This window comes from Bacillus rossius, chromosome 1 (genome assembly GCF_032445375.1).
Source record: "Bacillus rossius redtenbacheri isolate Brsri chromosome 1, Brsri_v3, whole genome shotgun sequence".
NCBI lineage: Eukaryota > Metazoa > Arthropoda > Insecta > Phasmatodea > Bacillidae > Bacillus > Bacillus rossius.
This window is the reverse complement of record NC_086330.1, coordinates 158189187-158216099: the sequence shown is the minus strand read 5'-3', so window position 1 is coordinate 158216099 and position 26913 is coordinate 158189187. Positions and strand designations below refer to the sequence as shown.

Here is a 26913-nt window from a genome sequence, read left to right as displayed (position 1 = left end):
TTTAATTTTTTATTAATTTTATTTGCATAGATTACACTTTATGTTGCCAATAGATTCAATATCACTGTGTATAAAACAAATCTGATTTCACTTTAGCAATAGCTAGAGAACATTGTAAAACTGCTTTCTTCTAATCACATTTCAAACAGTAAAAAATAATTTCCACACACTGTCATGATACAAGATCAGGAATACACAGTTCTCGGGATGGTGGATCGTAGCGATGAACGCAGGAACAGCATCTCAAAACACAGCATCGTCAAGAGGCACGGGAGCACGATGTCGGAAGACTGCGCAGCACACAGAACCCGAAGAAGAGATGTACGTGTACAGAACACGCAAGAACAATACGTGGCCCCGACACCGAACCGCTGGTTTGCCGTTAACTGTCGTAAAACAGCCGTCATGGCGGATGCTTCTGGCACGTTGTTGAGGTATCACTTTGGATGTATTAGGTTCAAATTTTTTTTGTTTCATGGCTAGTACATTAGTAATGTACTGCATCGAAAATACAACTTTAGAGTTAATTTCTTTTAAAGCAGAGATGAATGAGGATCTCGGCATTATGGAAAGCAGTAGGCAACTCCTACGGTGAAGTCACGAGCGGGCCTACGAGTAGTCGTCGTCCTGGTCGGAGTCGTGGCCGGCCTGGTGCAAGGTGACGAGCTGTGCGGCCGCCTGCATGTGCTGCCACTGCTGCTGCTCTGCCATCGCCTGCTCCTCCCTCGCCTGCGAGCACGCCACACCACGCCACACAGGCAACCTCCCACATCGCTCCTCCGCGCAAACAACAACATCCACCGCAAACACGTTGTTCAGTTTTTAATGTCACTACAAAATAAAAACCGACGAATTCTATAAAAAAATATTTTAGTTACAAAATAAACAATGGGTGCATGTACTAAATGTACGTGCATTGGATGTTATACTTACTTTGCATGCAAATAATAGTAGAAATAAAATAATAAAAGGACTGATATGATTATATAAATACAGTTGGTTGGTAGAGTAAAAATTCAAACAAATTAAATATTTGCAAAAAATACTTAGTAGTTAGTATTCAATATTAACATAAACAAGTGTATAAAATTAATTATTAAATTTAGTCAGATAAATGAGATTAATTATGATTAATAATGAAAATCAATAAATAAGCTGAATTTAAATAATAATGTATTAATACGTTATTTATAATGCAAATAAAGTATACATATGGGAACATAAACCTCACTTATTTAAATGCAATTGAAAAATTTTATACACACAATTTCTATCACTAATATTCACAATAAGTAAATGTTTTTAATGATAAGATTCAGTATACAATATCAATCACTAAAGTATAAGATTTAAAAGCAAATATATAATTTTTATTTGCATGCAGCATTTTTTTTATCCTTTGAAAATTTTGTTGCATGATGTGCTAGCAATTTAAAAATTCATTCTCATCTTTTTTTCATAATGCGCCTAAAGAAGTATAACTTCAAAAACTCCAAATTTTATCAAAATAGACATGCACTAGTGTGAAGCCAATTATTCATAGTGTAAGGAGGTTAGGCACTGACCTACCCTAACATTGATTCTTTAGCGTGGGGTTTTGAGAAGATAAAAAAATATTTATTCTTGTGTTATGTTTTGTATGGAAATATTTGTCTCTGCATTCCTTAAATGTTTTCTATAACTCCTTTGTTTCTGTCGGTGATTTCTGGCAGAGATGATTTATAAATTTAAGTTTAAGCCGGGTTTTGGGAAGAAGGAGTAAGGAAGGGCCGTCCAGCTGGCGCCAGGTGTTTGAAAGTGTTGTGGTGTGACCTAGTTAGCTGTGATTGGCCAAGTGACGTTTCACTTTATTTGAGACAAAATCGCTGTATGCTGCCGCCATATTGTGCCGGAACTATTTCTTTATAGGTTGCCAGAAGTTAATGTAAGCTGTTAAATAATGGTAAAGTAAATGAATTTGTGGTTTAAAATCTTGTATCTTTTTTTGTTAAACTTATTTTATTTTGAAGTGTATATTTGGTTGAAGTAAGTGCAAATATTGACCGCGGAAGGATATGGAACTTTGTTTTTGGAGGGAGAGAGAGGCTTGTAACGGTGATTTTGGAAGGAGCTGTGAAACATGTGGTGAAAATAAAGTTTTTCTTTGTAGTTGGGCGTTATTAAATTATTACTGGAGAGTTACCCACTACATATTTTGGCGCCCGAACAGGGACCCGACGAAGTTGAGTACTCGGGTAAACAATAGACAGTGTTGAGTGAAAAAAAAAAAAAGGGACAAAAGGAGTTGTTTGTGAAAAGGTCGGCGTCGGCGTGGCAAATGCAGCGGAAACAAAGGGCGGTGTAATCACCTAGGGAGCGTGACTGGAGGTCTGCAAAGTGCAGAATAACGAATGCGGCGTAAATAGTCACTCGCGGTGTAATCACTGGAGGAAGTGTGATTCTACGTGTGAAGCCCAAGTGTCTACAGCGGCAGAGACGACCACGTGTCTACAGCGGCAGAGGCGACCACGTGTCTACAGCGGCAGAGGCGACAGCGTGGGACAGCTCGGCAGAGGACAACGGCCTAGGACACTCCGTGGACGACATGGCGGCATTCGCAGCGGCCACCAGGGAACCCGTCAATTAAGGTCGGAGATACACCGTCACACTCCCCTACATACACAGTATCAGCAAAGTATTTCGACTCGTCGGTTTGTGTTAATAGCCTATTGACGGTGTTATATTTTTCTTTGTGAAGTAGTTGTGCACTTTTGTTATGTAGGGTCTTTGTAAAAAAAAAAAAAAAAAGCATAAAAACGTGCAAAACAGGATAAGGTGCAGTGGTGTAAGTTGGAACTGTACTCTTTGATCGTTGATTAGCTGTACACGTTCGAGATCCTGTGGGGTTTAGTGGAAGGGAAAATGTTTGTTTTTTGTTTTGTATATTTAGAGTAACTGGTGTATGAGTAAATAATATCTTTGTCTTTGAACATGGCGCCAGTAAATACTCGATCAACTGGGGCACTAGCCAGTAGCGCAACAGGCGGTAGTTTGGAGGACCTGCCACTAGTAAGAGTTGGGGTGCTCGATCAGCAAGGGGAAATAGTAGAGCAAGGGGAGGAACAATCTGTCGGGGACATATCCACACCACCTCCGCCAGCAGGGGAGAGTAACCAGGATCTAGCGTCACTAATTAAAGAAATGTTTGCGGTACACCATCAAAAGTTGGAAAATTTCAAAGCAGAGATCAGGGGGGATTTTGCAGAGTTTCGCTCGAGGCAGGAGGTTTTGGAAGAGCGGTATGCTGGTCGTTTAGCAGAAGCGGAAAACCAAGTTTCCAGCCTAGTCCAGGAACAGGTGGCCATTAGGGAGCAAATAGCCAAAGTGGAGGAGGAAGTAAACACTCACCAACTTGATGTCAAAAACATAGAACATCAGCTGACATCCCTAGAGGGAATGATGGCCAGCAGCCGAGGGGAAGTTTTGCGTGTTAATCAAGAGCTAGAGACGGCTAAAGCAAAACTATCAAGCGAAAGTAGGTTGCAGGAAGAAGCCATGGCACAAACTCGCAATGAGATGAACCAGTGGGGGCGAAAGATAGACGGGAACGAAACCAAGATAGGGAACCTCAGTCAAAAGTTAGCTACGATAGAGGGAGAACTTAGCGCTGGGGGGTGTAGTGGAAACGGTATGTGTCGAAATAGGCGTCTCACACAGCCATATCAGGACCGAGACATCCCTAAATTTTCGGGGCAGGATAGGGTACACCCAAAGAAGCATCTTGGCAAACTACACGAATTTTTCGCAGTTTATGGGTGCTCGGAAGATGAAAAACTTTTTGTGGCAAAGAGATCCATTGTGGGGACAGGTGAGAATTGGTTGAGGCTAAGTGAAAACCGCATTACCACGTTCAAAGAATTCGAAAAAGAATTTACAAGTGAATACTGGGGGAAAAGGGTGCAAGGGATAGATCGAGCGAATCTGTATCAGGGGAGATGCGTGGCAGGGCAGCTAGAGGCCCATCTTAGCAATGTAGTTGAGCGTAGTAGGTATTACGATACAGCGTTCAGTGAGGAGGAGATAGTTACTCTTGTGTATTCACAAACACCTGAACATGTACAAGAGGCACTGGTAGGAAAGGATATATCCACTGTTGAGCAGCTGCGCAAGGTACTTAAGGAGTTAGACCGTATAAATGCTTGGAGAGAGCCACGAGGTGCGTCTGGACAACCACAGAGTTTGGGGGTTGATAATTTTTGCCATGGCAAAGCAAGTGGGGGGTATCAGAGCCAAGGTGGGTATTTTCAGGAAAAGACCAGCAACAGTAACCAGGACTCCAATAACAGCCACTGGGGAACCAGGCCATGGAAGGGAGGAGGATCTGGTAATGGGAGGGGGCAAGGTAGCTGGAGATACGGGAAGAATGGTAGTGGGCCAGTAGATGGGGATGATAGAAAAGCGGGTGCAGGACAGGGAGAGAGGGGTGAGAAAGAAGGTAAGATAGATGAGAGAGGAGGCAACGGCGACCACCGTTCTAATGCCCAATCGGGAAACGAAGTGGATCGTCGAGCCTAGGCAGTCAGGCTAGGGCGATCGAATCTGTTGAAGGGCCGCTAGGTGGGTGTAGGCCTATTCACATGGCTGCTGCAATCTTCACTGATGATAGAGAATTTTTATTGTCTGAAGGAGCCCAGAAACCAAATAAAGTATGTGTGCCTGAACTAATGTGTAAGATAGGGGACCAGGAGGTAGCAGTCCTTTTTGATTCGGGATCGGAAGTCAGTGGGATTTCCGAACAGTTCCTAGCAGAGCTAAACAAGCAGGGATTCACGTATCCCACACTGCCCGTACCTCAGCTGACGGTAATTGGGGCCACCAGGGGTAAAAGCAGAAAGGTAAACAAGCAAATCTTTTTGGATTTTCAGTTAGGGAGAGAGACCTACCGTGCAAATTGTCTGGTTATACCCAGATTAACCAAGGAGGTGATACTTGGCATTGACTTCATGCATAGTCACAACATAGTTGTTGATTTTGTTCAGGCTAGGATTTTCATTAAAGGAGACCCTTATGCTATGGTGAGGAGTGACAACTGGTTGGACCAGAGTCCGGGGGTATTGAGGGTACAGTGTGTAGAGGATTGGAAGGAGGGTAAATTGGAGGAAGAACTAGGCGAAATGTTAGAAAAGGACCCACAACAAATTCAAAGGGTCACCGCTACACATTGGGAGGAGGAGGTGAAGCATATGTTAGAGCGATGTGAGGTAGGAAGTGAGGAGGAAAGGATGCAGTTAAGGGGACTGTTGCTTGAATTTAAAGATATTTTTCGGGGAGAACCTGGGCTGACCACCAAGTATGTGGCCAGAATACCCATGAAAGACGACACGCCATTCAGAGGTAGGAGCTACCCGATCCCTTGGGCATGTAAGGATGAGGTTGAGAACCAAATTAGGCAGATGGAAGCTAGCGGCATAATCGAAAGAGGGAACAGTCCTTTTGTAAACCCCTTGGTGTGTGCTAGAAAGAAAGATGGGAGGGTGAGGCTATGTGTAGATTCAAGGGCATTAAAAGGCAGAATTGTTCCCGATAGGCAGAGTCCAGTGGAGCCCAGCCAATTGTTCACTGCGTTCTATGGATGTAAATACATCAGCACGACTGATTTTGTAAAGGGGTACTGGCAGGTGCCACTGCATGTCAACGATAGAAAATACACAGCTTTTCTTTACAAGGGGCGTGTATACCAGTTCAAGGTACTGCCTTTTGGTTTACCTAATAGTGTAGGGGAGTTCTGTAGGGCGGTGGATGCTTCCTTAGGTCCCGAATTAGAGTCCAGAGTTCGAACCTATGTGGATGATGTGCTAATTGCAACAGAAACGTTTGGCGAGCACTTGGAAATTCTTGAGCAGTTGTTGTACCGACTAAGGGAGGTGAATTTAACCTTGAACGTATCCAAAACAATGTTTCTAAGGAACGAGGTGATTTTTCTAGGTTTTAGGTTGAGTGCAGAGGGAATAAGACCGGACCCGGAAAAGGTGAGGTTAATTAGAGAATTTCCGCGACCCAAAACTGTCAAAGAACTGCGAGGATTTTTGGGATTGTGTAATTTTTACCGAAGGTTCGTTGAACGGTTCTCAGATGTGGTGGCACCTATGTTGAATTTACTTAGGAAGGATGGCGTTTGGGATTGGAATGACCAATGTGAGAGTAGTTTCCACAGGGCAAAAACCCTTTTCGTGGACAATTGTATAATCCGGCACCCTGGTTTCACCAAGGAATTCTACATCAGTACAGATGCCTCCAGCTATGGATTGGGTGCAAAGTGCTTCCAGCTAGGGGAGGAGGGGGAAGAACACCTGATAGCCATGCTGAGTAGGAGTTTGAATGCAGCTGAAAGGTCCTATACTGTTACGGAACGGGAATGTCTGGCAGTAGTGTGGAGCCTCGAGAAATTGAGAAATATAGTGTTAGGCAGTAAAATCATAGTGCAGTCCGATCATCATTCACTAGCTTTCTTACAATCATGCAAACTGATGGGGAGCCGTCTGACTAGGTGGTGCCTAGCTCTGCAGGAGTATGACTTGGAGATTGTTTACATCTCGGGCAAGGAGAATGGGGATGCAGATTTACTAAGTAGGACGATAATAGAGCAAGGGGAGTTAATTATGGAGGAGAAACCCCGAGCAGGACCCATTATGGCCATTATTAATGTGGAAAAGGATGATGAACTATTTAGGAAGTTCACCAAGTTAGGGGAGGCCCAAAGGGAAGATGAAGTCTGGGGCATGATCATAGGGGTATTAGAAGATGAAAATAAAGATGTCAACCAACCACAAGTCCAGAAGCTGCTTTTGTGGTACTGTATAACGGGTAAAGTACTCTATAGGAAGGATGATTCGGGAAAATGGAGACTATGTATACCTAAGATATTGGTCAACCAATTAGTATGGCATCTTCACCGATCCACTGGACATTTTGGGAACAAAAAAGTATTTTGGTTAGCAAGTAACAGCTACTATTGGTCTAATATGGAAAAGACAATTAGGAAAATAATTAGTAGTTGCGACATTTGCCAAAAGGCGAAATACCCTAATCGTAATTGGGAAGGTAAATGGGAACCGATTGTTCCATCAGGACCGGAGGATCTTTTAGCTGTGGACCTATATGGCCCACTGCCCAAGTCGAGGGGAGGTGTCCAGTACATTTTCGCGGTATTAAATGTTTTTACCAAGTTTGTGCTTTGCTATCCTTTAAAGAAAGCCACGGCAGCGGCATGTGTTGACAAGTTACTCAATCATTATTTTGAAAGAATGGGTGTACCTAAGAGAATACTGAGTGACCACGGTACCCAGTTCACTGCGGATGTTTGGCGCTGGGAGTTAGCCTGGAAGGGCGTTGATGTGATCTATAGCTCTGTCAGGCACCCGCAGGGGAATCCGATTGAGCGTGTTATGAGGGAAATAGGGAGATTGCTACGCACCTATTGCCATGAGCAGCACAGCAAGTGGGCTGAAGCTGTACCACTATTAAATAGGTTTTTTAATGAACACATTCACAGCAGTACAGGTTTTTCACCGCAGGAACTTACCAGTGGCAAAATTCAGCGGGACAGTCTAGCCCTAAAATTTAAGTTTCCTAGTGGGGAGGAGGATCAGACTAGTGACAGGATAGAGGAAGTTAAACTGAAACTTAAGCATGCAGCATTGAGGAGAGGAGTACAACAGAGAGTTATAAGCAGTAACTTCAAGGTAGGGGATTTGGTACTGCTCAGAGTTTGTGGGAGAAGTGATTTTATGTTAAAAGAGACGAAAAAACTGGGACTGCTATATGAAGGGCCGTTCAGGATCACTAGGGAAGTAGGAAAAAATGTCTGGGAGATTGGACACTTGACTGGTGGCAGGGGTGTTCGAGGTAGCTTCAACCAATATTTGTTAAAGCCGTACATTAGTGAAACGTGAATCCAATCGTGTGGCGCCATTTTCAAGTTGATTAGAGTTTCGAGAGTTGTTTCATGTTATATTGTTTGATTTGATGTTTGTCGTGTGGTTAGTGATGTAACGGGATAACCTGCATAACATGTTGGCTTGAAGCAGGAAATCTCTTGAAACATTTTGGGACTCTCATAAGGGGGTTGTTGGTAAGAGCCAATGTGGGTTTATTTTATTGATGGTTGTGTACAAGTAGATTTGTGCTAAGGGTATATTCTTGTTTGTTTGTTAATTACAAGTCTGTAATTTTGTCTATTGGGATTCTGTGACTTGTTATTAACAGTGTTAGAGAAAGTAATTAAGTAAAACTGAACACTTGTAAATGGCTATCTTGTTTTGTGAGGTAAGTGGTGTAAAAGCTGGAAGGAAGTAACTAAGGGAGAATTGGTCGCTGGCTTGCACATACCTCAGGCAAAAGTTAAATTTTGTTTACTCAAACTCCATTTAACTTGGGGGGTTGTAAGGAGGTTAGGCACTGACCTACCCTAACATTGATTCTTTAGCGTGGGGTTTTGAGAAGATAAAAAAATATTTATTCTTGTGTTATGTTTTGTATGGAAATATTTGTCTCTGCATTCCTTAAATGTTTTCTATAACTCCTTTGTTTCTGTCGGTGATTTCTGGCAGAGATGATTTATAAATTTAAGTTTAAGCCGGGTTTTGGGAAGAAGGAGTAAGGAAGGGCCGTCCAGCTGGCGCCAGGTGTTTGAAAGTGTTGTGGTGTGACCTAGTTAGCTGTGATTGGCCAAGTGACGTTTCACTTTATTTGAGACAAAATCGCTGTATGCTGCCGCCATATTGTGCCGGAACTATTTCTTTATAGGTTGCCAGAAGTTATTGTAAGCTGTTAAATAATGGTAAAGTAAATGAATTTGTGGTTTAAAATCTTGTATCTTTTTTTGTTAAACTTATTTTATTTTGAAGTGTATATTTGGTTGAAGTAAGTGCAAATATTGACCGCGGAAGGATATGGAACTTTGTTTTTGGAGGGAGAGAGAGGCTTGTAACGGTGATTTTGGAAGGAGCTGTGAAACATGTGGTGAAAATAAAGTTTTTCTTTGTAGTTGGGCGTTATTAAATTATTACTGGAGAGTTACCCACTACAATAGAAAACTATATTAAATAGTAATTTAATTTAATTCATAGATTAATAACATTGGAATTTTAATCAAGTCTTTGCAAAAAAGAATTTCTTTTCATAGTTAAATTTTTGCTCTATGAAATCTGTATACGTAACTTATACTATTTGTTTTGATTATTTACAAATTGTGCTATGTAAGAAAACAAGAGAAGAATCTTTGGTTCTTTTCTTAGAACACCGTGTCAGAATATGGTCGTTACTGAATGAGTTTGGGCGTTGATGACTTAAATGTGCAGTTTTGGTATATGTTCTACCCTTATACACCAATATTGAACTAAAATATTGAAGAGTTACGTTCTGGACATGAATAAAATTTTTTGCGTACCTGAACTTTAATAAGAATTAAACAAACTTTTCATTGGAGTTTTATCTTCGAAACTTTACTAACGTCGTCAGTGTGTGAAGTTGAGATACTGATACTACGTAATTCTACATTTAGAGGACTTTCTACGACGCATAGTGATTTCTACCATAATGATACGCAAACAACGAGAGAAATGGCTGAATTCTACTGATAAATATTAGTGTCGTCAAATAGTTTGCGGAACTTTCTGCGACGCATTGTGGCTTCTATTATAGCAATGCACAAGCTGTAAAAGGAACAACTGATTTCTATGGGTGAACATTAGTGTCGTCGAATAGTTTTGTAGAACTTTATAAGACGCCTCATGGATTCTACCTCAATTGTCAGCAAATCAGTGAAGTGAACTACTGAAGTTTACAAGTCGACATCTTCCAAGGGCTTCTTACTGAAGAGAACTGGAAACTGTACAAAAGCCGTTAATCAACAAAAACACACAAGAATGGTATTATGTACTGGTGATGACTGAAAATTTGATCAGGGTATGTACTAGATGATTGTAGTTTAGAAAATGTGCTTCAGTTAAAGTTATATTTGATAACATTCAAATTTAATAGTTTGTTTACCAAGTTATTACTGTTCTCTATAATGGTATGTTAACTATTTATTTTTGTTTCTTTAAACAGATTAGATTGAATGATTTGTAATTTACTATTATTTCACTCAAACACTCAGGGGATATCCAAGAAACAAGAGTTTTGTTTCATATTAAAGGCAATGCTGTACAATGCTATTTAGTTCGAGGTTAATTTGATAATCAGTGTTGAACATAAATTTTGTTTAAAAATCCAATTTGTAAGTCCTTGGCTATCCGTTAAATACATAAGTGAGATTTGAATGTTATCGAGACCAACTTCATACGAGTATTTATATTTTTCCAGAAAATAGTTCTGTAGGGCTCAAAAGGTAACTATATTTTGAAGTTCTGTGTCTGCTTTTGATTAGAAAGATAATTATTGCACTGATAAGTTCATTTTTTTTATTGTGTGAATATCTATGGTAATTTAAAAATAAATTACTTGTAGCCGAGATTTACTTTGGATGTTGTGCTGGCACTTATTAAAATTATACTTATTATTAAATAATTTGTTATTACAATGTTAGGCAGCAACATGTTTCAAGTATTTATAAATATTGCTTTTTCTAAATTTTCACCATATTTCTAACATAATGGACATTTTGTTAAAGCTTGGAAGCTGCTCCACTCATTTACACAAAACTGTTAATAAAACAGGTATTCATCTAAATGCCAATTTCAACAGATAGGTTACGGACATAATTCACTTTACCCTACGTCACCTCAGAATTAAGATATAAATTGGGCTTGGATGACTAATTTTCTATAACTCACTGCAGGTACGTACCCAATTGTTTTGCTTTTTGTTTTACCAGCACAAAAATGATTTAGGGTAGTATTCTTTGAAATCTAACTAAAAGATATAGACACAGAAAAATACCACTCTACATGGCTGAGTGCATTTGGAAGTTTTAACTATAATCCAACCCATCATCAATGTGTATAACAGCAAGTTAAAAAATATGAGCAGGGCACCATCAAAATGATAGTATTGTGAGCTAGAATCCACAGGTTTTTTTTTACTTGCACTTAATGTCTGGTTGAAAGCTAGATCACTGGAGACGGTAACACGGTGGTACAGTACAAGGATGTTGGCCTTGAACAAGAAACCAGCCCAGCATTTGCCTGGATGGACTTGTGGAAACCACGGAAGGCTGAAATCTGGATGGCAGGACCGAGATCAGAACCTGGGACACTACTACACAAACTCACTCAATGAACCCGCACATGCCCCATCCTTGCCTTGACTACAATGGATAAAGGAGAGGAATTTTTGTTCCCGAAATCAGCCCACGCAAATGCTGGGGTGGTGCATTACTATAGATCATGGTTAATGTCTTCCATCAGTTACCTTGAACTGTGATGTGTGTTCATCTGTGGTGACATTGCTTTCAACAAGATGTTGAAAACAAAAAAAAAGAAAAAAAAAAGAGATATATCTTAAAGATCTTTCCATATACTCCACTAAGGAGAAACTTTATTGAAAAAATATATAGTGTCTACAAATATCTAGTGAACCAATATGAGGACTTTTTTTGGAATCTTTTGACAAAATTGTCCTAAAAGTTATTTTTAGCAAAGGGTGATTTTTACTACATATTTAACAAAAACTTAACACAAGGAAATGAAACCTGGAATTTTCTACAATTCACAGGAATGTACCGATTTTTAAGTTAGAAAGCTAAAACATTCTCAGAAATAATTTCCACATGCGACTACAAACTGAAATGAGGCGTCAAAATTCAAAGTCAGCAAAATTCTGCTGGAAATTAAATTTTTCCGACTTCCAGCACCACTGATGCTTATTTGGGGACTGTTTTGAGACTTCCAGGACCAGTCCTTCAGTTGCGAGACTTTCAGGACCTCAAGACATTCTGAAATATGATGTTTCAACTTGGTCATCGTGCACAGAACTCGCTCGTCCTCTGTGTGTGGATATTAGGACAGGCACACTGAAGACGGTCCCGGAGCCTCACCTTGGCAAACAGCTCCTGCTGCTGCCTCAGCAGCTCCTCCTCAGGGATGCCCAGGTTCTCGAGCCGGGTGCTCTGCCGCCTGCGCTTGGCCGCCACGGCCTTGCAGTCGCGCAGCACGGCCTCCGCGTCCGCCCGGTAGTCCCCGAACCCCAGCCGGTCCAGCGCTGCAACGCACGCCACTCCTCAACCACCACCTGTTTCCATGTCAGAGGCTTGGCTTTATCTGCCACGTCATTACTTGTCATCACTATTTTTTGAGTACTTTTCCTGGAAATGTATCTCGATAACTCTCTTGCATTTTGTGTGTTGTCTAGTAAAACTTTTTCAACACATATTTAGGTACACAATATCATCTAATAGCAGTAAAGTCACGCAAGAGTTCGTAATGATGATCATTTAAGCGACCTTCAGTGGTTTGAAAGTAACGGGGCAAAAAATTTATTTCCCCACAACAAATGCAGGAACGCTATCACAATAGATTAACAAGAGAATCTCTTAACTGATAGAATTGACAAGAAAATTAAATAACAAACTTAACATGTGAACCCACACCTTAAGATTAAGGACGTTCAACCATTAGAGCATTGTATTTGACATGTATAGCAAATTTTTTACAGGATGTATGGTATTTTTTAAAAACATCACACAAATTTTCAGTGTAAAGATTTTTGCCTGACAAACTGCATCAAAGGGTTTTCATGCATAAACCATCTATAAACTCATTTTTGAAAATTAGAAAAGAAAGAAACCTAAAAATTCAACACAGTAGATCATTGATTTGCATTCATGTCGTGGGTTTGCTCCCGACCGCCTGCACTGGGAGTGATTCTCCATCCCCACTGCAGACAAATGCTTTCACAGTTATAAAAGATATACCTTCCCCTTTGCTGCCCTTCACATATATGGACAGTAATTGGCATTAAAGTGTTGGCCAGAAACTTAAATTAAAAATGGAAAGAAAAGAGTTGTACAAAAAATGTTATTAAGATGTAAAACAGACAAATAATTTTAAAATGACAAAACTTGAAAGCTAGCACCCAGCTATTAAGGTTTTGCACTCATGTTGCAGGCCAAGGAGCAATAGTTTGGTCCCTAACATCTAGCATGACAATAATTCACAAGCAATGAGTGTGTTCCTAAATAGTCATAGGCGTGCCTACAGGGGGGGCCAGGTGGGCTCAGATCGGCATTTTCTCTAATGCGTTCGTTAATATTCGTATATTCCTGCCACTGTGACACTCAAACTGTGTTTCAGTGTTGCAGCATGCTAATTAACAATATTTTTAAACATTTTATCGTTCTGGAAATACAGCCGCCTTAGTTTATTTAAAACACGAGGTCCCTTAAAATGGCCAAGCAAAAAAATTTTTTTTTAAGAGGTTTGTTAAAGTTCTGTTGTCTGAATTGCTGTGTTTGCATTCACTAAAAAGAAGTTCATTTCAAGGGAGATCTGGACCAAGCTATTGGAAAATTTGAGGGGGGGAAATGTGTAAGTACCCTTTAATCATTGTCTATGGAAAAAAAAAACATATTTTCAAGATTGTTAAAATTATACGGATATAAATATTAACTAGTAAACATATCTCGTTGATACTGCACAAAAATATAAACACGGCAATGAGTGAATGTATTTGGGCTATTTAACATTCTGAATTCAGCTTCTGATTTAAAAATTTAGCAGGGCCCCCCCTAATGGAAATGTCTGGGCACGCCTATGTAAATAGTTCAAAGTACAAGTGATTACAGAGGTCCAGTAGTATTAATTCTTAATGTGCACAACTACACAACATAAAACCCATATTAACTATCAAAATTTTGGCACTAATTTTTTTAAATGTGTTTAGTTAAAAAAATAAAGAGCGTTAAAATATGTTGGATATGCCTACTAAGAAAACAATTACAACTAACACTAATTTACACTAATTCCTTTAAAATAATTTCAAATTTATATATAATACAAGATTTACCAACAAGAACAAAACTAAAAAAATATTTGAGTTACTTACTGCCCATATTTCTACTTCAATATGTACAAAACAAAAAGAAGACAATTTGAAAGGGCTATAAATTATAACCTTTCCTTAACAGGAAATAAAAGACATTGAAAATACTTTCTGACTATTGCTGGACAGTATTTGAGTTACTACTTAGTGCTAACATCAAGCCACTTGTGGTTACAGGCAGGTTATTTTTAACAGGTTTGTAAAGAATAAACTATATACAAAAGTTTTCTATATTTGTACTAATGATGTATGCTTTGATGATGACAGGTTGATTGGCTCAGAGGTTGGTTGAGTGTTTCACCAATGAAACCTGGGAGGAAATTTTTCACAGGTGAAAAATCCCGACCTGGCCGGGAAGTGAGGCCAGGAAATGTGGCTTATCAGTAAGATGAGTGTGAGAAACTTTTCTGGATTATCAGTTCTGGAATTTTTCTGGAAAAATACCACCACGTATTTTTTTTCCAAAAATTTTTCCTTTTTTCCAATACCAACATAGATTAATATAACTAATACACCTATAGGTTTATATACCGACGTCTGCCAGGGCTATGCCCTCCCTACGCCCAATGTGCCTTGCCCCGCTTCAGGCCCCCTCTCTTTCCACCATCACCCTCTATTCAAACCTCCCACCAATGAGTGTTTGCATCCGTGTGTTTGTCTGCTCCGTAAGAGGCGAGTAGAGTCTGTGCCACACACCCTTAAAATAATATTTAATTAATATGATTGTCCTTTTCTCTTCAAACAAGTGTGTATGTCTTTCAGTTATTTTAATGAGGACGGAGTAGCACCGAGCACAGCCCACTTCCGAACAAACCCAACGTGGGTAGACGATATATTAGAATTTAAAGAAATACACAAGTAATCTTTAATGTAATAAACCTTCACAACAGTTAATTGTAATTTGTTATTAACTTCAGAGGGAATTTTTGTATATTACTTTTAAACCCATAAGTTTGTGAAAGACCTAACAGTAATTCTTTGTTTCCAGGTGCCATGACACGCCAACCTCGGCAGTCTCTTCCGATCGCCACTCGGGGTAGGACGCGTCGTCCACACCTCGTTGACTTCACCATGAGTTTAACTGATCCTTTAGCATCCGCCGTATATATTAATGTTTCTAAATATTTTCTTTTCTCTTCGGGGCCTAGCAGGCTGTATCACTTAATTATTTAAGTTCTCCGGAACATTTGAAACGAAACCATGGGACGTTTTCTTAGCCGGTTCACGAGGGGTCCTGGCTCAAACCTAAGCTGCACCATTTGCTGTTGGTAATTTTTACAGTATAACCGAGAAGGATAGTTGTAAGGGTTCACCATGTCAATACTCTAGGCAATTAAACCCTTGTACCAGATGTAATGTGTGTTTTTACCTCCCACCCCCATGTATTGCCAGAGTAAGAGCCAGGGTATGTGGGGCACTCCAAGAGCCCACTGACAATCATCACTTGGTAGCGCAATAGCATGCCTGCCGCTCAGAGCAGGCTGGTAGGGTAGATTGTGATGCATTATAGGTAGGGACAAGATTATATATTGAATTGCGATAAATCTGAAATAACACCGCGAAGCATGTCAATACAACATAAACTTCGAAATGCAAGTAAATACACTATTAGCACCGAAATGTAACTAAAAACATGAAATCAATCAACTGTTTAACAGCACTTAAACTCAAATTACAAAATTTGTTATGGCAAATTCAATAAATGCATATTATAAAGCAATAATTTTTACCAATATGTATAAAATCAATGGATTGGAAAAAACTGTTTAATGTTGCTGTTAGGGCAAATTCAATGAATGCATATTATAAAGCAATAATTTTTACCAATATGTATGAAATCAATGGATTGGAAAAAACTGTTTAATGTTGCATCACTTATCTGAAACTTGTTTTTATATCAATGTTGGCACTTTTTCTAAACATATAAAAATTTGAAGATTTATTTTATTTTGCTGAGAATTTTTGTTCTAGACGTGCTTATTACTAATCATTTTATTGTATAAGTGCATCATGTGTCAGTAAAAAAAAGTGAATGTTTTGGTGAAAAAGTAGATAAATATTTTATATTTGTATTTGCTGAATATAACACTACTTTTATTAATAATGACAATGTATAAAAATAAAAACAATAATACAGAAATCTCCTGTTTTAAAAACAAAATTGCTCTAAAAATATAACCATAAAATCTTGTTCCTAATTATAGGGAGAATCAAGCCTAGCTCCCAGATGGCCCATCCACGTGGTGGCGCCCATGTCTGTGATTCGTACTGTATGTACTTATTAATTAATATCGTAAATTTACCCAAGCATCAATACTAAGATAATAGTACAATCTTTTATGGAGTAGTATACGTACATGTGTAAAGTGTATTTACCCTCTATTGTAAACTTTTTATAACATTTGTAAAATTTAAAATACAATTATACTATAGTACCAGTCAAAACTTTAAAGTTTAAAAGTAGGTACAGAACTATGAAGTAGGCCTAAACACATATGTATAGTACTTTTTGTCTTTCTTTACCACCTAGTGGCTCACCTCTTCATGTGAAAGTTTAACCCTTTCCTGCCTAGAAATGTAAAAAAATTGAATTTTGTAATTTTTATTTCATTTTTATATTTAAGTAGGCATAAAAGGAGGCCATAAGTTTTTCCAAATTTTTTAATTTATATTTAATATATTTTTTAATGATGGGACTTTTAAGTCCTGACAGGCATTTATCATATGTCCAGCTCAACAAACAAAAAAAAGGGCGCTCCAGACTGGTGCAGCACTGCCGTTTTAGTGCTGCAACCTCTTGGCTGTCAATCAAACTTCTTCGACAACTGGCAGAGCGGAGCTATACAGGGACCCAGAGGTCCTGACAGGCAGCATGTGGTTTCAAACATGCACACACTATTTCTATGGGGCTTCAAACATTGTGGGACTCACAAGTACCGCCAGGCAGGAAAGGGATAACTAGGAAAATTTTCCAGTTCCTCAAAAAATTTTCTGGTATATTACCCAAAAATTTTCCTACAAATATTTTTCCGGAAAACTAACATCTCTAATTACCAACCAGATGGTCTAACCAACAAGCAAACAAGATGAACATGTACCGTAAAACAGGGTGAGTAGAAACAGCAGGCTGAATAGGTATAGTACGTTCAAGGAACCTTTAAGTACAAATCATTCTATAAAATTCACTCTAAACAATATTGGTAAATAACTTTCAAAACGATTCTTTGGACACACTGTTTCTATTCACTCAGTTTTACGGTGTACTATAGTAGGTTACATAACATTTACAATTTGATTACAGTATGTAACGTTGCGAGACCCTGCACTCCCCAACTTTGCACGGTATTTTTAAGACATTATATAATGTGTTGTCATTCAGGGGAATCAACTGACAATGTTTCATTTAAGTATTATATTTATGACTATAGTTTTTACGTATGTGTTTTGTGGTGCGTTTGGGACGTTTAGAGAACTTAGACAGTAGTTTCTGGAGAGAAACACCTAAGACCATGGCACCAAAATTATAAACAATACTTTAACGAATCCCGTGTTGGAGACAGATATTTGACAGGACTGTGGGAGAGCTCTCTGACCGGGAAATCCCTAAATAGTAACTGTAAAAATTATATTGTAGCCAATAGGAATGCAGTGTTTTCGGGGAAGTATCCAGTTTGTACGGTTTGTACGTTTTTGTATTGTGCTTTGTTTCGTTAGTCAAAATTGGCGCGCTGGGTCAAAAGATCACGCCGTTTTGGCGATTCAGCATAATGTCAATTTAAGTTGTAAGAATAATAAATTTCATTGGTCATTTAAAACTCATTTATTTTAATTTAACTAGTAAGTCTTCGCTTCAAAGAAAACAATCATCTACAGAATTTTAACACCCAACTACCTGCGATTTCAATGGGATATTGTTCAAGTGTTTATGTATGTGCAAGGAGCAGTCATCATCTTAGCTGGGCACGACTATGACCTGTCACATTTTGCACCCCACGTTGGGCGCCATGTTACAATTTAAACCTACGGCTAACTCAAAATTGGTCTGTTTTGCACGTATACATGATAACACTTGAAGAATTTGTTGGGTTCGATAATACTGTTGAAATTTTGTAAAATCATTGCTCTAAATGATTCATGATGAAAATAGTCTCTAGGACAATGACAGATAGTTAATACTTATTATCATACTGGACTGAAAATTCAAATTAGCACAATGGCGGCCAGCTTTCAATCACAACACTGTTTCAGATTATACACAAATTATCATAAAAAAAGGTTTATTACTCCAAGAAAATCATTCAAATGGCAAATGGTACCGAAATGGCAGATGAAAAGGTTATTTATTACTGCTATTAAATCCCATGGTTTCACACGAACTCACGATACAAACCAAGAACTCTTGCCTTGGTACGATGAATAAAAAAAATTTTGATGTCTCGTTGTGGACTTAAAATTGATGACTGCAGTCAACAAATTTTAAATAAAAGGTAAAAAAAAGTTTATAATTTGGCGCCACCCAAACCCTAGACACGAAAATTGTTTCTCAACTACATAATTATATTATTTTTCAAGCCATCCTCCGACCACGACCACACCACGACTAATGGCCGACCTGACTACCTCGATCCACGAAGGAGGGAGGTGATCACATTCCCCCACAACCAATAACATACACGCTTAAGACACAATTTCAAAAACCAGTCAATCAAAGCACAAGTTAACAAGACATGAAAAAAACTATTCATACATATAACTAGGGGCTGTCCCTTCTCTGTCTCTTTCCAATTCTGATGATACAATTGTTCTTCAGTTCCCAAGCTGAGCAGGAAACTACCATTTCTGTCTCTCTCTTGCACTTCTGGACACATCTGACTCTTTCTGTCACTCTAAAACTGATGTAATTAACCATTACATTGGATCATAATGCTTCCAGACAAAGAATAATAGCAAAAAAAATAAAGAAAAATAAATGGCTACATTTGAAAACTTAATCAACCAGCCAATTACTAAAAATTATCAAAATAACATGGTAAATATTTTATGCCAATGTTTTATATGTTGAGAGGGTAAGACTTGCAATGCTAAATGTTCAACTATACTGTAACTTGCAAGCCTCTCTGTAGATGTGTTTTTCAGGGAAAAAAAAATGTTTATATAGAGATATTTTCTGCTATACTACCAGAAAATTTGCCAAGGAGATATACTTTCATAGAAAAAGCAAATAAATTTTATATATATTTTTTACAAACTTAATGAAAAAACAAAATAAGTGAGCCATTAGATGGTATAGAAAGAAAAAAAAAAGTACCTTAAACATATGGGCATAATTCACAGTTCTATACATTCTCTTTAACATCGAAGTTTTTTTCCAGTACTGTAATGATAACATAAAATTTACATGTTATATAAAGAGTTTATAACAGAGGATGAATACTATACACTATAGATACATTCAGACAACAACGTAGAAAGATTTTACTATTATCTTAGTATGTCAAGCTATCTTAAATTGTGTAAATATATTTTGGTATTGGAAAAAAAAAAAAAAAGTAAAAATTTCCTGGAAAAACTATTCCACTCACACTCTAGCTGTGTGCACAACTCACCTAACAGGATGTGCTCGGCATTGATGGTCTTCTTCTGCTGTTGGTTGCATATGTCATTAGCTTCCGACGACATGAGGTGTATGAACTCTGTGCAGCAGTTCAGGATGAGCTCGCGAGACTCGTTTGCCACTCTGATGTTGGGGAGGATCTCTTTGATCATCTTGTTAACTGACGCACGAGGCAATGTGAGTTCGTCATCATCAGTGACTGTTCCTCCTCCAGCAGCAGCAGCAGCAGCAGCAGCAGCAGCAGCCATTCTTATTCTTTTTCTGCTGTAACAAAATAATACTTGTCTTTAATCTAAAGTATTTGATTTGCTTGTACGCATGCAAATGGGCTTTCGCCCAGCATCAAGGAGTTCTCCCCCCCCCCCCTCCCTGGATACCTTATTCCCGCAATTCCTGAAGTCTCCACCTTAAGTCCTTGCCTCCTCACAGATAGTATCTTGCCCTTAAATACATAAACAAAAACTAAATAAAATATTGGCTTACAAATTGAATGGGAACACATTTTAAAACTGCTCTGATGCAAAAAGTACGTAAATGAACAACTGACCTCGATTTTTGATTTGAAAGGTAACAATTTGTGAACTGAAAACTTTAAAAACAGGAACAGCAGACTATTTCTGCTTATCATCTGTGCATCTTGATGTGGCAAAATGGAAAATATATATTTAAGAAGCTTAATATTTTATAACTGTGAATAATGGTGTAATGGGGAGAGTGGATTTAAACACAAATTATATATTTGAATTAAATGAAATGCACCTGTATAAATTAACCCTGTAGGCTTATACTAATTATGCCACATTAAAACACAAACTTAAAAATAAATGTGGTTTCAGGACTGGGAGTTTTGTTAGTATTTATATAGTGATCAAAAGCGCAACAATTAAATTTCCAAAGGGGGGGCAATATACCTTTTTATAAAGAATCATCTATCCCCCTTATTGAAGCGAGGGGTCGGGGGGGCCCTCCTCCGGGAAAATTTGTGTTCCAAGGTGGAAAATGGTGCTATTTAAGCAGTTTTATTATCTAAAAATTGATTACATAGCACTTTCTTTGCCCCCGTTTGCCCCCACTCCAAGGTTTCAGAGGGGGGGGGGAGGCAAAATACCCTTCCCCCCCCCTGTTGTTGCGCCCCTGATCAAAAGTACTTTCTTATTAAAAAAAAAAGGTATGACCAAAATTAACCTTTTTTAAAAATTTTACATTTTAATCATCTTATGTGTTTATTTTTTGAACAGTAAAATATATCAAGAAAAAGTTTTAATTCCCCCACAACTACAAAAATACCTGTTAACTGTGTCAAAAAAAAAAAAAATCTGAATGATATTTATGAGAGATGGAAAAGGTAAGTTTTTCCTCGAGCAAAACATTTCGTGGACAGAGAGATAATTAGTGTATGTAACACACAACTACATAAACAGGGATTTAGGGGAAGGAATTAGCCAAGATATATTGCAAGCAATAAATTAGATAAGTATTTACCAGGTGTAATTTCGATGGCCGTATCAGATCAGTCTTACCAATGTGCCACCTCATTCCAATGAACAGTTATTACAATCTGTAGAATTTTATTGGTAATTGTTAGGATAATTTTCTTACAGTGCTACTTTTCTGGAAATTATTAATAAAATTCAGAAAATACTTTGTTCAAAAACTAGAATCGTATTTTATTTACCTTGAAAAAAGCATCTTTATATTCCAAATGGGTTCTGAGAAATCACAGTTTATAGCTTACATTATAATACCTATGCATTGATGTAGCCGTTAACATTTTTTGAAACACTTTTATTAGCTTCACTTGTAACTAATTAATAATTATGTAAACAAGTCTTGTTAATCGATTTTAACCTACTTCTATTGTTGTATTGATTTGAAACTTTGCTAGTACAGTAAACTCCCTATTATCCGCGCATACTACAAAAAAATACAGAACATATGTAAATCTGTATTTTATTACAAGTAAGCAAATTTTAACTCTACTGACGAGTGTATTGTGTGCAGTATACAGTAAAACGCCACAGGCCTTCTAGGAACTCACGCAGTAGGCTGGCATGTGATGCTATTTTTGTCTCTGTCGCGCTTTGTTTCCAGTTGTATGGTTGCTTTGACAAGCAGACAGTCAGCCAAAGTCGCTTCCCTCCCCTTCCTCCTCCCTCACCCTCATGGCTTCTTCCTTTCTTTCTTTGGTCTTCTTCTCTCCGCTCACCCTTTTCAGTTGACACTGAGCGTGATTGCTGACCAGTCAAAGTTTAGTTTTACCTCGTTACATCATGTTTTAGTGTTTAGTGTTTGTGTTTGCCTGGTTTGGTGTTCTTCGTTACGGATTTAAAATGGCAGAAAAGCGAAAGAAGGTCGTGTTGACAATTACGCAAAGACTGGAAATGATCTCTAAAGTAGAAAATGGCACTTCAAGGAAGCAGATGTGTTTGGATTACATACTCAGCATCTTGCAGGCACCATCAACAAGCAGCTCTGGCAGAACTTACAGTTTTTTGAAAGAAGACTTGTGCAAGTATGATATAGAAGGCAGCTTTATCAGAAAAGCAATGCAGTTTGCTAATTGCAAAAATTGGAGGATTGTGTCTGTAGATTATAATTCATTGGCAATAGATTTGTGTAAGTAGGGAATTTTTTTGTGTGTACATATAGCATTAGTATGCTATTATCGAGTACATTACATGTTGCCAGCAAAAAGCCACTATTTTTTTAATGAATCTTATAGGAAATTTCCTTCTCTTTCACATAGTACCAAGCTCATTTTTTTGTGAGGTCTGCCTTTTGAGATACAGTCTATTTTGTAATAAAGGATGCAGATGATACATGAAACATCAGTCATGTTAATAATTCTGTTATAACTTACAAACCATTCTAGATATAGCAATTTGGTGGCAAAATTTGAATTCTCTAGAGAATTTTACATAAGGAAAAGTGTTCTTATTCTGAAATATTGGTATTACAGTGAAATACAAAGCAAGGAAACACAGATACTGACCAATTTATGCTGTCATTACAACCTGTTTTAGGCCAAAAATGGTCACAACGAAACCTTCGATTTCTCGGGAAGTATTTGAGATAATAATCTGAAATTTTGGTTTTTAAGTGGCCTTATGTCACCAAACAAATGAACCAATTTTTATCCAAATTAAAAAACAATGGTTACATTTTCAATTTTTGTTGGATGAACTGACATGGAATGACCCCTCCACCAGTTGCTCGTCCTTTATTTACCAATTGAGCTGTCCATCTCTGCTCCCTTGCCCCTCGGGTCCCTGCTCCCACACTACCCCTGGCAAGTTAAGGTCTTCAGCTACCATCACCCAACTCTCCTCTACTAGCCTGTAGTCTATTCCCAAGCTCTAAAATGGTTTCTTCTCCTTGTCCTGGTAGCCTATACACTGCCAGTAGCCGTATCTGCCATCCCTATCCTCTATCTCACACCTCTAATACTTCTGTCTTATCACTCACCCAATCAACCCTACCCATAAGTCCCTCACACAAGCATACTATTTCTGTCCCTTCTAAATACCTCATAGTTAGCCCTCCTCAGTTCCCCATCCCCAATTTCGTCAGTTAACCAAGTCTCTACTGCTACAACAATATCTGCTACATATGCCTCAACTATTCTCCAGAACATGTCTACCTTCTTATACACACTTCTACAATTTATTACTGCCACCCTCATATGTTCATTGCCTTGTTGTACTTTTGCTATTATCTTTCCACCTACCCACCTCCACGCTGTCCAACTCCTCCGCATCCAGTCCTTTCTCCCCCTTCCCCACCCTATTTATCCCCCTTTCTGTTCCCCACTTACCCATTTCCCAAATGGTATTCCCCTATTCCCACCACCCTATGTGCTTTCGTGACCTCCTCCTCCAGAAACCTTGACAGTTTCTCCTGCCCTTTTAGATTTAGGTGGACCCCATCCTCACTGACATAATCCTCCTCCAGCTGGCTCCTGATGTTTACATATCTAACCCCCAGTTTTCCACATACTACCCTCATCTCCCTGTTAGCCTCCTCCAAGCATCTCATGGGGACTCCTTTTCTTGAGAGAACTTCATGTATTATTAAGTCCATCCCCTGCTCCCAATTCCTTCTCGTTTCCTTTATAAGCTCTTACATTGCCTCCTCCATATTTTCAACCACCTCTCTGTACATGAAATCATTTGTCCCCCCTGGACAATTACCGATCTCTCTTCGCTCACTCATGTGTCTGGGTACATCTGTCAAATCTCCTATTCTCCTGCAACCCTTAAACGTACGGTACAACTCCTCCCCAGCTTCCCTAACCCTGACCCCCCTCATCATGGAGTCCCCATTCGTATATAATTTTCCCTGTTCTCTCATTTTTGACCTTTCTCCTGGAATTTCCCTTTGCTCCAGCAGTGTTTCCTCGTCTCTGTTGGTGACCCCACACTGCCCCTTCTCTCCAGCTCCTCTGCAGCTTTTACCCCTCCCCCTTTCCTTCCTCACCCCTATTACTAATGTTCTTACCTGCTTCCAGGCCTGTCACACCTCCCCACAACCACTGCCCAAAAATCACCCCTTACAGATGTCTGCCCCCCCCCCCCCCCGATGACTCCTTCAACTAACTCAGATCCACCCCTACTCTTCTCCGCTACTCCTGCCCTGTATTTTCCCTTCCCCCCCCCCTGAAACATACCTTTAATTTCTGACTCACTATCCATCTCCTCCACCTCTGGTCCCCCACTCCCCTTCCCATGTTGCTCACCCTGTCTTTCCCAGGTCCTATACGCCTTGCAATACAACCCATCTCTAGTTTCCCCCTTTCCAACAACAATATCAATTATTCCTCAAGTTCCAAAAGTTTATGTCTTTCCCTATCTCTGTCTCTTTCAGCATGCAATCTCTTTAGTCTTTCCTCTACCTTCTCCTGCGGCTCGTTTAGGCCTGTTCCACAATGACACGGAAACGGAATAGACGGAAACGGAGACAAAACGGAGTATTGTTCCGTTACGTCTGTATTTTTCTCGTTCTACAATACACGGACCCGTAAGAAATCTTGGCCAATAAGAAAGAGAGAGCGTGACGTAACTGAAAACTACGAGTATCAAGTGAACTACCTGTTAAATCGAAATGTATGGTTGTTAACTTGGTAATGTAGTAAGTCGAATTGTTATTCTTTTTTTTTGCGTTGTGGCGGTGATAAAGTAGTCCTCCGTCTTGTCATATATAGCAGGTATATCATTAACCATGAAAATTAAAAGTTCATCAAAATTCATCATGCTGAAACCCATGTGCACAATTCAAATTTCAAAACAAATCTTATTTTGTTGTTCAAGCATAAAAAAAAGTAATCGAGAAATACGGAAACCAACATTAGTCAAAACTAATATCTTAATTGGTAAATATGTAGTGTGCGGATTAGCGCCAAAAAAAATCTTACAAATATAAAATAACTTTCATTATATGCTCTTTTACGTCCTCTTTTCATAACCGCCCGCGGAGATAAAAAATTCCAATTACTTTTGGAGATATTGCCGTTCTTATTTTGCAATACAAGCCCTATGTAATCATTCAACAGACGCCATTTTATATTTTGCCGTGTGTGCGTGAATGCCTAAATAACAGAAATTTTGGTAAATATGTATTGTACGGATTAGCGCCAAAAAAAATCTTAGAAATATGAAATAACTTTCATTATATGCTATCTTACGTCCTCTTTTCAGAACCGCCTGCGGAGATAAAAAATTCCAAATACTTTTGGAGATATGGCCGTTCTTATTTTGCTATACCAGACGTGTGTAATAATTTGACCGTCGCCATTTTATATTTTGCTGTGTGCGCGTGAATGTCTAAATAACATAAATTTTCCATTAGGTAAGGTTAGTTACATTATAAATACTTCAAAATAAACCGAAATTAAAAATAATATCAATTTATTTTACATGTTGTATAGTTTTAAGTATTTATAATGTAACTGACCTGACCTAACAAAATGGGACAAAGGTAGATTAGGTCAGGTCAGCTACATTATAAATACTTTGAAACTGAACAGACATTAAAAATAATAAAATTAATTTTATTGGTTGTTTAGTTTTAAAGTATTTATAATGTAGCTGACCTGACCTAACAAACCGGGAAAAAGGATGAACAGAATAAACTCACGTAAGTTTCTTTTTACATGATGTATTCGTTTACGTGAGAGTCCTAAGATCCACATAAAGTTCTGCCATTCCCGATTACACCCGAATATTCACCTTCGGCCAACCTCGGGATTTATTTATTTTTGCGCAGGAAAAATGAATTGAAATATTAAAAGTGGTCGGATAGGTTAGCTACATTAAAACACTTTAAAACCATTTGGATGGTTAGTTAGGTTAGTATAGCTACATTAAAATAAACAGAGAAATATTAATAAATAAACCCGAGGTTGGCCGAAGGTGAATTGTTCGGGTGTAATCGGGAATGGCAGAACTCTATGTGCATCTTAGGTATCTCCGTTCGGGAACATCGCAAAAAAAAAAAAGATACTTGTAAACAAGCAACCGTTATCGCCGCACGAGTGCACAGGATGAAAATTAAAAAATTCGATATCTCCAAAAGTATTTGGAATTTCTTATCTCAGCCGGGTTTAATGAAAAGAGGAAGTTTAAGAGCACAGAATAAAGGTATTTTCGGATTTTTAAATTTTTTTTTAAAAAAAATCGCCAAAAAATGAAGATTAAAAAATTCGATCTCTCCTAAAGTATTTGGAATTTCTTATCTCCGCAGGCGGTTATGAAAAGAGGACGTAAAAGAGCATATAATGAAAGTTATTTTATATTTGTACGATTTTTTTTGGCGCTAATCCGTACACTACATATTTACCGAAGCTCTGTTCCGTGAAATCCGTCTTCGTTTCCGTGTTCCGTCTCCGTTTCCGTGTCATTTTGGAACGGGCCTTAACGCTGCGTTTAATACTCGACTTCCATCATCCCGTTTTTTTTTTCTTTCCTCCGTTTTCATCCTGAACTTGTTTCTGGATGTCAGCCAAATATTTCCCTCTCAAATGAAGTACAGCTTCACAAACTTCCCGATGTTTACCATTAAAACTTATAATTTGAAAACCACGCCAAATTATGTTTTACGGCCAAAACCAAATTAATTAATTCAACATCCAAGAATAACAACTTTACTGGTATAGGTGTGTATAAATACCTGCCTTAACGATAGTAAAATTTATATTAGACCTGGCAATTATTAGTCACTTTTCCATATTAAAAGTACAAAACTATTAAATACAAACAAAATAAAAACAACTTTCCATGGCATTT

General features: G+C 38.4%; 1 protein-coding gene across 7 annotated transcripts; it reads right to left on the bottom strand.

Annotated features, from left to right (window-relative positions):
- On the bottom strand, positions 1-26913 carry LOC134546337 (protein Dr1). Of its 7 annotated transcripts, none has more exons than XM_063389113.1 (4): positions 26798-26913; positions 19626-19894; positions 12017-12180; positions 1-729 (listed from the first exon to the last, which is right to left on the bottom strand). In XM_063389113.1, the coding sequence occupies exons 2-4, from the start codon at positions 19879-19881 to the stop codon at positions 610-612; spliced, it is 540 nt and encodes a 179-aa protein (XP_063245183.1). In that variant the 5' UTR covers positions 19882-19894; positions 26798-26913; the 3' UTR covers positions 1-609. The 7 variants fall into 7 exon arrangements, with proteins under 7 accessions (XP_063245183.1, XP_063245180.1, XP_063245181.1 ...); XM_063389110.1 differs by having other exon boundaries at positions 19626-19897; positions 26802-26898; XM_063389111.1 differs by having other exon boundaries at positions 26802-26898.